Here is an 11,503-nt window from a genome sequence, read left to right on the forward strand (position 1 = left end):
GGGGGGTTGGTGGGGGGTGTGTTGGGGTGAAGGGAATAGGGAACCAAAATAGGCAGCCGCTGTTGAATGTGAAAATAGTTTACAAAGCTTTACAGCAGGTCTATGAACAGATTTTTTTTTTTTTCAACAAAATTAACTTTTCAAATTTTAAGGGTCTTGTAGAAAGCAACATCTCTAAATTCGATCATAGACCATTAACTTTATCCAGGCATGTAACTCACCCATACAAAGCTGAAAAGGTACCATTCTTTCGGATTTTGAAATCCTTAGGACAAGACCATGGTTCCAAGTCACGGTATATATATTTCAATTTGCTGTAAGGAGATCATGGTACTGGATCATACTTTCTGCAAATGAAAACCATTAATCCAACTCCCAATTCTGTAGAAATTTAGTGCTTCTTTAACAGTAATTCCCAAGTAGCAGTTTTGGTGAAGTTGAACGAAACCTCATTTCAAGTCCAGCTCAGTGAATGGTGCAATGGTGGAAGGTTCAAGGTTGTATCTTGAAGTCACAATTCAGGAGGACAAAATCTGCACAATGTTTCATTAACACATTTGAAACAAGAACTTCGGTCATTCTTTTGGTCTTTCACAGCATACCTTTTCTTTCATTTTGCATAGTTTGGTATTACTTTACAGCAAAGGGATTTTGGATGATTCAGAACCATCCTTACAGAATAGCCTCCATCAGATCTCCACGAAAGAGATTTGGAAAACCCCAAATTTTTCCCAATGCCCTCAATCTACCTCAGAACAACTGCAGCATTTCTGAGAGCCAGGTACCTTTGAACATACTCACTGGGAAGTGATCTTATTAGCTTGAAGACATCAGCATTTGCATAACGGAGGTTTGTCCTTGGGTCAACATAAGGTGCCTGCAAACACAATAAAAGGAGGAAAAGGATAAATTCTTCTCAACACAAGAAATGGTATTGCAATTTCTTTCGGTAATGATTTGTCCAAGAAGGAATGTATCATTTACTTGTTGCAAAATTTGATAGAAAGACCAGACGTCACCCTTTTCTTTATTTGCCATTTCGTTGTCACAAAATTATAGTCATAATGGTTCAATAGTGGTGCATGGAATTTGCAGACAAGATGAAGACTCCTTCAGAAGTCCATTCGCCTGCACCGGGGAATTTAGAAAGAAGAGGAACCTTTTTCCAAAGCAAAATTTTCTTGCAAAATCTTGACATCATTAAATAACAAAATTTGTGGGTTAGATTTTTTTTTTATTTTTTAAATAACAAAATTTTGAAGAAATTGAGGAATACTAAATGTGCCCCTAATTAATTAGCAAGTTATTTCTAACTGTCAAATTGGATTCCTGAGATTGACCGTGTTTCATCTGAGTCACAGCAAGTCAGAATATGAATAGTCTTTGGGAGGAACAAAGCCGTATTTGAGTTCTTTCTCAGGTTGCTGGTTAGCAAGGCCAAAGAAGGGTCTTCCACAAAGGCTTCATGATAATACAAACATTAGTGCTGATGGATGTAGGTTGTAGTGTTCAGTATATAACTACATTCACAACCTAAGAGACTAATTAGCAAATTGTTTCCAGTGGTAAATATTTCCATTGGAATAAAGCACAGTATTTTGAAATTGAGCTTGATGATGAGGTGGGGAGGGGGAGAAAAGCTGTCACTCTATTACCATACATGTGATTGCAGAAGGTAAGTCCAGAAAGGTCCATATATGACTAAACCAAATATGGTTTTAAAACAGAGACTACATAATTGATGCAGACATTAGGGGTGTTGTGACCCAGCCTAAACTAACTAGATAGAGAGCAAACAAAACAGTTAATATAGTCATCAGAATATACGAAAGGAGGAACAAATAGAAGGTGGTTGAGCATCATGCGGAAGGAAATAGCAGTGAGAAATCATTATTCACAATCAACGAAACAAGACAGTAAGGCATACCTCAAACCCTGTGATATCACAGAATTTCTTAGATGGATATATTGAGGGTGGTGACTCAATATTAACATCTGAAAAACAAAGACCAGAAAAACAATCAAAGCTGAATCTCTAGGATGCCTTGAGTTGATTCTTAAACATCATAAAACAATCCACTAGATAAGTAACAAATGTCTTTCTGCAACATCCAAATTCCAAAGCTTCCCCAACAACAGAAAAATTACCTTACCAAAAAAAAAAAAATTCAATGGTGACATAGTATATATTAATAGAGAAAAACTTCTTTAAATGATCTGTTTAGTAAGCATCCTAAACAGCCCAGTCTTGTTGTGCCATGTAGATAGATGATGTGGCAATTCCATCCATTGGAATAGAGGGGGCATGGTCAGGATTAGCTACGTGCTTAAAATAAGAGTATAATTAAATCAAATACCCTCCCTTGTATTGGCATGCATCCCCATGTATGTCCACAAATGCTTATGGTACTTTGACCACTATTGTGAACTCCCCCATTGAGTGATATCCCACGGAACCAACATGATTAACTAAGGGCAGAACCAAAACCCCTCAAAAGTATCAACCAGCTTTTAAAAGCTTATGCATTCTCTACTGAACTTCATTATATTCTCTTTTTGATGTTTAGAGAAAGAAGTTCAAAATCTCTCATGTGATACGTAACTTTGCTCTAGACCACAAGTTCAATTCTGATGAAAAAAAATCCAAGTGGCTTTGGGATCTGCTATATCACTTTTGCTACTCATGAACCTTGACCATGGTGGATGGTGCACTTCAACAACAAATATTTGAGCACAGGTTCTCAAGCTCAAAAGATTATGTGCCTTTTTGGTTTTGGGGGCCTGAAAAGAACTACTTAACAAGGCCTCTACCGTTCCCAGTCAAACACCTGCAGACACAGGGATGAGGGTAGGAAGTGTTACCAGATACACGTGTCATCCCCCCGTTTACCAGCATTGTTCCTCATTATTTAAGAACTTCAAACCAAGTGCATATTTTTTTATAATCAATTCCACCAGATTCGATTTTTTTTTTTTTTTTTTTTTTTTCTGGTATATGAAAAACATGTAAAAAAAAGGGAAATTTCAGCGCCACCCCCTAGGGAATGCCATTATTAGAGAAACACCCCCTGTATAATACCAAATTATACTCAGACCCCCTACCATCAGTCGCTGTTACGGAATATACCTTACATGCTGATGTCAGCTAGTATAAATTTTTCTAAATACCAAAACACCCTTGCAAAAGGGGAACTACCTAATATACCCTCTAATAACTCCCCATCCCCAAATCGATACCCTATTCTTCATCCCCAAATCCTTCACGATTTGAAAGCGGGAACAATCTACCTCCGTGAAGAGCGGCAGCGGCGGCAGCGGCGACAAGCAGACAAAACGTAATTTTGCAACTCTCTCTCTCTCTCTCTCTCTCTCACACACACACACACAGACAAACAAACAAACATCTCTTACACATTATTGGGTTGATTCATCTCTAAGTTTCAGATCGTTATAATTGATAAAACCCAAGAAGAAGAAGATGCTGGATGATGAATTAAAGAGCTGGAACTTGAGAAGCTGAATGAATAAAAAGTGGACAGATAGATATAAAGGAATAGATTTTGTATACCTCTTTATCTTCGTCAAGCTTTCCCCTGGGAGCTCAACCATGAGCAGCGGCTCGCTAGCCTGGTCTGATGGAAAGCATGTAGTTACTAGCCCCATTGTGGTTACAATGCAGCAGCCCCTATGAGTGAGACTTTAGGGATGGTCCTGACAATTTGTGAGAGAGAGCGAGAGAAAAAGAGCGGACCTGAATGGTTGTTTGCGTTTAAGGCTTTTAAGCGATTCCCTCCTCCCCTGTCAATTCTCCCACTTTGTTTGATCCTTAAAATTATGGCTTATGGATCAAGTCTTTATTATTTTGTGTTCCAACTTGTAAGAGGTGTTGTAGTTTACGTTTTTCCTGCAAATTGCTGAACAAGGGAAGGGAAGGGAAGGGATTGGTGGTGGTGGTGTTGGCTGTACAGTACAGAAAATCTTTGATCGTGATGTGATTTTGTAATTTTAAAATCCAGGCGAAGAATGTCTGTATCACAGTGAGCCTTTCTGTCTGTGTGGGTAATGGGTTACAGATTTCGGACTCTGAGAACGCTGAAAGAGCAAAGAAGACATGGAAGGAAGGAGGGGAGCTACTACCTTTTTTTGGCGAATCTCTCTCACACGCTTCATTTATGTTTTGTTCTTTTGTATCAATAATATGGAGAATATTGACAGCAGATTCAGAGTGCACTGGTCTTTTTTTGCTGTAGTGACACTGGTCTTGATCATGAGACTCATGACTAGAATATGCGATTTCCAGGGAGGGAAAGAGAGGGGGGTTGCGTCTTGGAATCATTCAGAATCGGTATATTTTGGTGGGATCGCCCTGAATTTGTTTGGATTCGGCATCTGAATTAGCCGATTCTGCAAATTCCTTTTTTTTTTTTTCTTTGAAAACCATGTCCACGTATCGGAAGAAGGAGAAGAAGAAGCAATAGAAAAGGGGAAGAAACCTCTGTTTTCTGGCTTCTGCTATGCAACTTCTTGGGCTTGAGACTAATCTTTGGAACCCAACTCAGTGGTCAAAATGGTAAAACACAAAATTTGAGAGACAATAGAAAGGGTATAACAGTCATTTCAATTCTTCACTCAACAGCAACTGACGGCAGGGGGTCTGAGTATAATTTGGTATTATGCAGGGGGTGTTTCTCTAATAATTCCATTCTCTAGGCGGTGGCGCTGTAAATTACCCTAAAAAAATTACATTCTAAATACAGTTAGGCAAGGAATTTGAGCATCTTGCATTAGCAATGTGTCTGACACATCATGTTGATCATTGTGAACACCACATTTCCATGGAAAATTCGCATTACATCCAGACTTGAACATAACAAACCATTACCACTAACACCCATGCAGGGACCAAGGTAGTCCACTGTAAGACAACCTCAGCAGCTTTACTTACTGATAGCTGTCTGGTTCCCTTCCACTAAAGAATAATATTTTGAGAGAATTCTAATTTATTATAAGACCTGGCAGTTCCTCAACTTAAACATGCTGAATTAGATTTCTACGGGCCTGAAATTTCAATGGGAGTTTCAATTGAAAACTTCTTTTTTCTTGGGTTGGGGCTGGGGGTAGGGGGGTGATAGTTACTTCTCATCAGTGATGAAATTGAACTTAACAACTAAGGTTTGCTGTGCCCTTCCTCTCCCCATGGGAAAAAGGTTATGTAGAATGGATGTGCAGTTAAAAAGGTAACCAGCAATACCAATCTCTGGCACAGTAAACCAGCAATATCAGGAGAAAACCAAAAAAAGATAAAGCTGAAAAAAATAGAAGTGAAAGACCTGCACTCACAATTGGGTTCATTAAAAAGAAAAGTCTGGTAATTTTCAGCTTGAAGAATCTGCTTCAAATGCTTCCAATGTCTGCCTCTCGCATGCCCTTTTGGGTACTTCTCCCACATTTGTACCTTCTTGAAGCTAAGATGCTGAGGCAACAGAATGTTTGCTTCTATGACCTCTGGCTCCATTTCCCAGCTTCCAAATTTACAAATCACAAACGCAATTCCACGATTCAATTCGATGAATAGTAGAGAATTGGATGCAGGGATAGACGATCAACGAAGTGAAAGAATTTCTGATACCTATATATTTAACCTCACCTCAAAGATTTTCCGAAGACAAAATTAAAGAAACGTAAAAGAATAACCCCGAGAGATTTTTTCAGGTAGCGCCGACGGGGACAGCAACTGAAGTGACCAAGATCGCCCAACTTACAGCACACAAGGTTAAAAAGAGGTAAGAGGAAGGAACTGTGAGTTGGTCGTTCCCGGTTGCAGAGAGAGAGAGAGAGAGAGAGAGACTTTTCGATGGGTTCTACTCTAGCAGTGATACAGAATTCCAGAACGAAAAAGAGAACAGACCCTGCAGTAGTGAACCAGTTCACTATTCGGCTCACGAATCACCCGTTTGATCCATCTTTTCCCTAGGTTTTATCAATATATCGTGGCTGGGAGAGTTTGAGTATATTGCTATCTTACACGTTACACGCCAATTGGGGAGATAGTATCCCCGCTCGTACGATCACTTGGTGGTACGAATCCGCATCCAACATTAGTCTCATCCTCTCATTACATGAATAAAGAGGGATGTATTTAAAAATAAAAAAGACAAGTATTGAATGTTAATTCGTATGACCATGTGATCTTCTGTTTTCCCAATTTAGGGGAAGGGGAACATGGATTTAATTATTGGTATCAGTACTTTTTTTTTATTGTTTTACCCTTAAAACACTATGGGTAATCGATTTGGATTGGTTAGATATCGTATATTGATATTAAGACAATACAGTTGATACTTGAAACCATGGGGAAAGATATTTTGGTGAATGTCAATTTATTATAAGGGAAAGAATTTGACTCGCATAGTTGGGTGTGAAAAGATCGAACTTCTCCTGCATTGAATATTTTTAAGCCCACCTATGTCTTAAGTATTGAAACACTAGACGAACAAAGTTTCCTTATTTGGAATTAAATCCTCTCAATTGCACCAATGCATCCACTGTACATCCGCCAGCCAAATGTGTGTGCACAAATACTGCATCCAATGCAAACTGGCTCTGGAGAGTATCAGGCATGGGCTCTATGGAGAGGAATCCAATCTGAGTATCAGTGCCCCCCACCCCAACCCCACCTAAAAATATTTGTGAACTGGCTTTGGAGAGTATCCTTGCCTCCTTTGACCTAAAAAATATTGTGATTTGCTGATTGTGTACTTCAGGCAGCGATCCACCCTTTTTCTATCTTGGATTTATATTAACAAGCAGCCACTGAACCAACACGCAGACCAATAGATGTGGAAGCAACAAGATGAGGGGGCAAGGCAGTCTTCTCTTCGCATAGAACCACACAAGGGGGTAGGATTCTTTTCTCTTAATAAAATCATATATTATCGAAAAATATTGTCTAAATCATCATTAATCATAAATTTATTTAATTTTTTTACATTTTATTATAAAATGAAAATGTCATTGTAACTTTTTTTTTTTGGTTGCAGTCCAAGCGGAACCGCGAGAGAGCACAGCCCAGTCAAGAGCTGCCGCCCTGCCAGTGGCCCCTGCCCCTGGACAAGATGGAGTATTGCCTGTTTTGGACCTGTAGAAGCGAGCAGAGAGGCTGCCTGTTGCGGCCCTTAAGGTGCTTCAGTCCTGTGGTGTAGCGCCTGCGGCCCTGCAAGGCCTCTCTCGCTAACTGCTTTGCCCATCAAAAGAGTTGTGCACCACGTGCTCATAAAAGAGCAATGCAAGATTTTCTTTTGGTAAAAAGCAGCTCGATATAGAGTGAACGCAATTTTAAGATGCAAAACAACTCACAAAATCAAAATCACCCTATGAAATTGAAATATAAACCATACCAAAACAGCCCTCAAGTGAAGGAAATAATGGTTGATAGTACACAGGGTTCTAAAGTCTCTAGTCTATGAATGACAGAGAACAAGAACCCTTAACAATTATTATTCGGCCTGGAGGATTGAACACTACATTCCATCTTATTCTTGCACTTGACTCTAGCTGCATTGCTCTAGAAGGTCCATAGAGGAGCTTCTTACAAGAACAATGTACTCTTATACACTATCAAAGATGAAAAAGAAATATTGTGCTACAAGATCTAGTGCTTTGCATTAATCAAGTTCCTAATAACATATGGCAGAATGCCTCCATGATCAAAGTAGGCCAGTTCAACCTGCATCAAGAAAAGAGAGATTATCCCAAATGGTGTGGGCTTGGCAATTAAAAAGACAAGTAGAGAGAAAAATACAACCAGATTGATGGAAAATGTGTGAGAAAAAGAGAATATACCTCTGTGTCAAATCTGATGGTGCACGTGAATGATTTGCCATAGTCTGTCACAACAGTGACATCTTGACCAGGCTTAATCTCATTCACATTGCTTGGAAGGTCAATACCGAAGCGTTCATGGCCAGTCAAGCCAAGGGTGTCAGCATCTTCTCCAGGCTTGAAACACAGTGGAATAATACCCATACCCACCAGGTTACTGCGGTGAATCCGCTCAAAGCTCTTGGCAATCACAGCTTTCACACCCTGAGATTGATAACATTCAAAGGTTAGCCAGCAAGAGATGCTGGTAAGAGAGGTACAAATGGAAAATGCAGGTTTTAAATGGGGCATACCAGGAGCATTGGGCCCTTGGCTGCCCAATCTCGAGAACTCCCACTGCCATACTCAGCCCCAGCCAATATAATGGTATCATGTCCTGCACTCTTGTACCGCTGTTTTTTGGTTTTTTTTTTTTTTTTTTGGGAGGGGGGGGTTGAAGGACATTACTTGTCAGTCATTATTTTTTACCAGAGCAGCAAACCCTCCACAATTAGTCTAACTCAGCCCAACACCAAAAGGAAAACATCTATTGAACAAATCATAGGAGGGTTTATAGTGTCTATAAACATCATAATTTATACTTTAAACAACTAGCTGAAAGATCCTATCTGTCATAAAATATCAATCAGATAGCCAAATGCAATGTATGACTGACTTTAGCCAGCTGAGAAATCTGGCAGGCAGTCCAAGAAACAGGTTCCATAAAATGGAGACTAGAAACACCCAGCAGCCCCAATTTTGACATGTAAGATGTTTCAGGTGGGTGCCCTATCAAATGTTTAGTTCCATCACCACACATTTTCCAAATTACCACAATTCCATAGTCCATAGTAGATATAAAACATTTTTTCTGTTTTGCTAGCAACGAAGGAATATGTATCATTTCACTAGAAATACTCAATTCACTGTAAGTCCAAAGTCATTACCATGGCAGCATCAAACACAGATATTTTCTCCTCTGAGGGAATGTGAATTGTCTTTGGCCCAACTTCTCCATTCAAGAGCTTGTTTACGAGGCGAATATTAGCGAAAGTACCCCTAGCCATCACCTCATCGTTGCCACGACGACTCCCATAAGAGTTAAAATCTCTTCTATCAACAGCACGTTCCATGAGGAACTTGGCGGCAGGACTATCTTTGTGGATGCTACCAGCAGGTGAGATATGATCAGTTGTGATACTGTCCCCAAAGTTGAGCAAGCAGTAGGCCTCCTTAACTCCATGTGGACCAGGAGGAGCCATAGTCATGTCCTTAAAATAAGGAGGCTCATGAATATAAGTGGATGATGAGTCCCAACTGTAGAGTGTACTGGTAGGGACAGGTAACTGATTCCACGTTGGATTTCCTTTTGTGATTGCTTCATATGTGGCTCGAAACATGTCTGGCAATACACTAGATTGCACAACCTGAAGAACATACAAGAAACAGGATGTAAATGTGCTCCAATCTTATTCCTAGGATGCATTAAAGTCATATCAAAACAAGTCAGGGGAGTAGCGCACATCTGCTATTTCTTCATTAGTTGGCCAGATATCCCTGAAAAATATCTCCTTTCCATCTTTCCCCATTCCTATGGGTTCTGTCTCAAAATCAATGGCAACCTGCAGGATATACCCAACATGAACCGAATACCATACAAAACTGAACCCAAGTAAAGAGGAGCTAAGAAAAGGATAAAGAGTATGAGCACACGCATACCGTGCCAGCAAGTGCATAGGCAACCACAAGAGGAGGGGAAGCAAGATAATTTGCTCTTGTTAAAGGATGCACACGGCCCTCAAAATTCCTATTTCCAGACAACACAGCTGCAGCCACTATGTCTGGAAATGTAACAAAAGAAATTTCAGTTGCATAAACCAAAAAGAAGAAATAATTGCTTGCAACGGAAATACAGCAAACATAGGTCACCATTTTCAGATATTGCTGATGCCACTGCTTCATCAAGATCTCCGGAGTTCCCAATGCATGTAGTGCACCCATACCCAACGATATGAAATCCAAGCTGGTTCAGATACTTCTGCAGGCCACTGAAAACAAAATGTCCATGTTAGGACTACCTTAACAAGAAAAAAATCTCCAGCCATAGTGCTTCTAGATCTCTTTGTAGAAGCACCTTTGTCGTAAATATTTAGTAACAACTCCAGAACCTGGAGCTAGACTAGTCTTGATCCAGGGCTTCACCTGATATAACATAACGGAACCATATAAGTACACCAGATCATTCTAAAAACAGCAAATATACTCTATTAAAAATTTGTGATCTATATTGTAGAACACTAAGGGGCTGTTTGTTTACTTGGAAAAAAATGGGGTGGGAATAAAGGGGTAAGAAATTTGTTCACTTTTCCATAAAATACCAAAGTGCCCCTTGTTTGGTTACCGGCGTGGGGGAATCCAAGAGACAACAATCCTTAAATCAAAGGGAGTTGTTGGCTGACGTGGAAGTATCTCCCATCCCACCCCTCTCAAGTCCCACCAAAAATTGCAGAATTTCTTAAGGAAAAAAGACGAGCAGAAGCAAGGTGAGTGGGGAAGTTCTATCTCATATTTCATCAGTAATTTATCCTTTATGGTGTTCAAAGGTTTTCACACACTACTTTTTCTGAAAGCTGGTTAGATATATAAAGGGATTCCAAGTGCACGAGGCTCCTACCACTGTGGGGTTGGGGAAGGTCATAATGTATGCAGCCTTACCCCGCTTTGCGGAGAGGCTGTTTCCCAACTTGGTTAGTGATATAGCTAATGACAATTTCTCCCCGTAATTTTTTGTTTGCTTGCCTTCATTGATCATACTTCCTTGACCGGTTTTATACTTGCTTTTTTTCCCAATCCAAACCCTTCACCTTACCCATCTGCCCACGACCGTGTTGGTTGGGGGGGGGGGGGGAATGCATTACAATTGCCTGTGTGCTAAGGTCAATGCAAAAGAAGCAGTATTAACAGATGGGGACTGATACTAAAAACAGAATTTAAAGAAAATATTCTGACCTCTAGTCCTAATTCACAGGCCTTCTTTGCAACCAATGCAGCCCCAAGCATAACACTAGGGTTTGATGTATTCGTGCAACTGGTGATAGCAGCTATGACAACATCACCATGCTTAATGTGTGCTGGTGTTCCATGAAATGAAAATTCAACCACTTTATTCTGAGATTCCTTGGGAACAGCAAATCCCTGTGACATGATATAAAGAATAAGCAAATAAGGACAGACAAAATTTCCTGTAAGCATGTTTTTCAGAAAGCGTGATAATGCACCCAAAGGGTAAAGCATAGGGTTTCAAATATACATTACTCTTTATAAGTTAAATGTAAATAGCAAAAAACACATGTCATTTTCTCTTTAGTTATGTATCTATTCTATCACTGAAACTTCTACTCTATAACAACCTAGGAAACAACTAGAATTCTAGATATCCATTTTTTATAAGTCACTCACACATTTACTGCCAAGGAAATAGAAATATTTCTCTGGACTATGCCAGACAAATGGAGATAGCAATCACAGATTTGAGTAGGGGACCAATAATTTGTACAAACTAGACCCATTTGTTTGAAACAAGTTCAAAAACAATAAAAGATAAATAAAATGTCAGAAATCCAGGCCTCAAGATCCAACCCCC

General features: G+C 39.7%; 1 protein-coding gene and 1 pseudogene across 2 annotated transcripts; both read right to left on the minus strand.

The window, feature by feature from the left end:
* Positions 1-517: 517 nt before the first annotated feature.
* On the minus strand, positions 518-6,037 carry LOC122083184 (INO80 complex subunit C). Of its 2 annotated transcripts, XM_042650894.1 has the most exons (4): positions 5,648-6,035; positions 5,341-5,522; positions 1,928-1,995; positions 518-877 (listed from the first exon to the last, which is right to left on the minus strand). In XM_042650894.1, exons 2-4 carry the CDS (start codon positions 5,513-5,515, stop codon positions 746-748), a joined length of 375 nt encoding a protein of 124 aa, XP_042506828.1. In that variant the 5' UTR covers positions 5,516-5,522; positions 5,648-6,035; the 3' UTR covers positions 518-745. The 2 variants fall into 2 exon arrangements, with proteins under 2 accessions (XP_042506828.1, XP_042506829.1); XM_042650895.1 differs by having other exon boundaries at positions 5,341-6,037.
* A 1,315-nt stretch (positions 6,038-7,352) lies between these two features.
* The window catches only part of LOC122083313, a 7,655-nt pseudogene continuing 3,504 nt past the window's right edge, over positions 7,353-11,503 (minus strand).

This window comes from Macadamia integrifolia, chromosome 7, assembly GCF_013358625.1.
Source record: "Macadamia integrifolia cultivar HAES 741 chromosome 7, SCU_Mint_v3, whole genome shotgun sequence".
Taxonomy (NCBI): Eukaryota; Viridiplantae; Streptophyta; class Magnoliopsida; order Proteales; family Proteaceae; genus Macadamia; species Macadamia integrifolia.